The sequence below is a fragment of the Musa acuminata genome, chromosome BXJ2-9, assembly GCF_036884655.1.
Source record: "Musa acuminata AAA Group cultivar baxijiao chromosome BXJ2-9, Cavendish_Baxijiao_AAA, whole genome shotgun sequence".
NCBI classification, from domain to species: domain Eukaryota; kingdom Viridiplantae; phylum Streptophyta; class Magnoliopsida; order Zingiberales; family Musaceae; genus Musa; species Musa acuminata.
The window spans coordinates 21,537,917-21,541,065 of record NC_088346.1 but is presented as its reverse complement, the minus strand read 5'-3'; the positions used below and the strand labels follow the sequence as shown (position 1 = coordinate 21,541,065).

The 3,149-nt window shown below is 45.8% G+C and overlaps 1 protein-coding gene across 1 annotated transcript; it reads left to right on the top strand.

The window, feature by feature from the left end:
• Positions 1-1,335: 1,335 nt before the first annotated feature.
• On the top strand, positions 1,336-2,696 carry LOC135624063 (protein rough sheath 2 homolog). Its single transcript, XM_065127536.1, has one exon. It carries the CDS (start codon positions 1,593-1,595, stop codon positions 2,583-2,585), a length of 993 nt encoding a protein of 330 aa, XP_064983608.1. The 5' UTR covers positions 1,336-1,592; the 3' UTR covers positions 2,586-2,696.
• The last annotated feature ends 453 nt before the right edge of the window (positions 2,697-3,149 follow it).

Here is a 3,149-nt window from a genome sequence, read left to right as displayed (position 1 = left end):
CGAAGAACATAGTTGGAATTTATGTACGTGCAGATTCATGCCGATGTGCAGTGGCTCGATTCTGATTCCTACATGCCGCATGAACAAACATGACCTTCAAATTTAACCTTAGAATCATCGTCATAGAACCAAATTTAACAGTGACAATGGTGTGTCTAACTTTTGCTACCTTTTGCATCTCAAGCAAAGCAAGTGTACACACCAGAGCATAAAATATGTACAAAGCAGATGATCTTATAACAATGACAAAATAGGATGCTGTATTCTTAGGCCGGACCACGATCCTTAAACCAAATCATGGTATCAAGAACAGTAGGCCAATCAAATATTCTTTCGGATCACAACAATTATAATTAGAATATTGTCCATCCTTCAGCTGCACATTTAGATTATGAAGGTTTCAAGCGAGGAACTTAAGCTTGTAAGATAAATGACTTAATCATGCCTAAAGAACATGATAACAAACTTATATGATTCATTTGATCATAGATCCGGTTAAAAAGAGGGGCGACAAGCGAGCAGGTGTGGCAAGCGACGGGCAAATAAATGCGACAAACGACTGGTGAGCAAGTGTGATGAGCGAATAGGTGTGGGTGATTAAGTACAATGGGTGATGAGAACAAGTACAAAGACAAGTAGGTGCAATGCGCAACGGACGAACATGTCAAAAAGAGAATGAGAGAAGGAAATCGATTTATATATAAATTAAGAATTTAAAAAATAAATAAAATTATTTTTTATTTTTTTATTCACATTATTTTTTCATGTAACAATAAGTATGATTTTTTTTCCCATGAAGAGAATTAAAATTAAATATTTTATTTTTATAAATATAAAAAAATTAATATTATTTTTAAAATATAAAGATTAAGATACTAATCATAGTTAACCAATAATTACCCTTATAATCATGTATATGACTTTTATTTAAAGAAAAGAACAGTATGCCCATGACTTGACATTTTGTACCCCAAACCAACGAACTAAGCTGCATTGTATCCCTTGTTCCAATCATTTTCTTTCGCTATATTATAAAAAGTTTATGATATTATCTAACATATTTTATATCAACTAATGTCATTCTCTTTAAATTGATGAAAATTATCTATATCACTATTTATGTAACTTTTGAGTTTCACGTGTGTATATAGATTATAACTTAAATTATAAAAAAAAGAAATATCATTAATTTTATAGGGATAAATATATAATTTTATCGTATAAAACCATAATACATCGTTATCCAACATGTTATATCACGTATGCTGATACGCGACATGGACCAGAAATGGGAGGCAGCAGCCGCGCAATATTAGCAGACAGAAGCCAGCCACAGCATCCACACTCATTCAATGCTGCGAAACGCCATGTGACCAGCCAGAGAGAGAGAGAGAGAGAGAGAGAGGGAGATCAGAGGGCTCGCCTGCATGCTTCAGTGACAATTCACACCTTTAGATCCCATCATCCCCCAGCGTTCAATCCCTGATCTACTTCTCATCCTCTTTCAGTAACGACAGCAACAAGAAGGTGGCTTTGGATATGATATATTGGTGGACGAGGGTCGGATCCGTGCGCTCTGAGCAGCAACAAAGATGAGGGAGCGGCAGCGGTGGCAGCCGGAGGAGGACGAGCTCCTGCGGGAGTACGTGAAGCAGTACGGCCCCAAGGAGTGGGGAATGGTGTCGGAGCGGATGGGCCGCCCCCTCCACCGTGACCCCAAGTCGTGCCACGAGCGCTGGAAGAACTACCTCCGCCCCGGCCTCAAGAAGGGCTCCCTCACCCCGGAGGAGCAGTCCCTCGTCATCTCCCTCCAGGCCCGCTACGGCAACAAGTGGAAGGCCATCGCCGCCCACCTCCCCGGCCGCACCCCCAAGCGCCTCGGCAAGTGGTGGGAAGTCTTCAAGGAGAAGCAGCTCAAGCTCGCCAACCAATCCGGCGCCGGCAGCGGCCGCCACCCGTACCCTTACTCCCACCACCCCGTACCGGGCGCGGCCTCTCCTGTCGCCCCCGCCGCCGCTTCTTCTAGCGCCTACGAGCACATCCTGCAGACCTTCGCCGAGAAACACGCGCTGCTCCGGGAGCCCCCCCTCCCCATCGACCACTGCTCCTCCCCCTCGCCCTCCTCCGTGCTTTCCTCCGCCACGGCCGCGGCGCCGTCCGTGGCGCTGTCGCTGTCGCCCCCGCGGTCGCCGGCGCTCGCGGCGCACCGGGTGCCCATCGTGGTGCAGATGTGCCAGGAGGTGGAGGAGGGTCGGCGGGCGTGGGTGCAGCACCGGAAGGAGGCGGCGTGGCGGCTGAGCCGGCTGGAGCAGCAGATGGAGACGGAGAAGGCGAGGAAGAAGACGGAGAAGGTGGAGGAGGTGGAGGGGAAGATACGGCGGCTGCGGGATGAGGAGAGGTCTCGGCTCGAGAGGGTGGAACGGGAGTGGAGGGAGAAGGTGACGCAGCTGCGGACGGAGGCGGAGGCCGAGGAAGCAAAGATGGCGGAGGCTTGGGCACGTAAGCAGGCGAAGCTCGCAACGTTGATCCGAAGAATCGCTGGTGACAGTGCTCGATTCTTTTCCTTTTCATGTAACGTAAGGTAGATCAGTACATGGTTTACAAGGCATTCTTTTTCTTCCTTCACTTCCTTCCTCCATTTTCATCGAGTGCTTGTAAGGATCGAGATGAACAAGAATGGCATCAGCTTTCGATCATTTAGTCCGTTCGCGTTCTACGTAAGATTGACTGCATGGACAAGGCGCACGTTCGTGATCTCGTCCTTCAGAATCTCTTTTTGTATTGCTGCTATATATATATTTCCTACGACATAAATCTCTAATCCTTATGAGGATACTCGCAGAAACAAATCATGAGAAGCTAGCATATGTGAACGAACTCTTTATATGCAGAATTACTCAACAGTGTCGAGCAATTTGTCAGCGTTGGGTTGATTTTGCCATTGGAGCAGATTTCAGCATCTGCATCACAAAGCAATAATCAAAGTATAAATTGCTCATTGTCTTGCTTTGTATAATCCAAATACTTCTCACTATAACAGAAAAAATCAAGTCAACGTAACCCAAGTTGACACTATAAATGATGTTATTATCTAAAATCTTGGATTAGCAATGACGAACTGAAATGAGTTGTTTCTTCTCCCACACGAA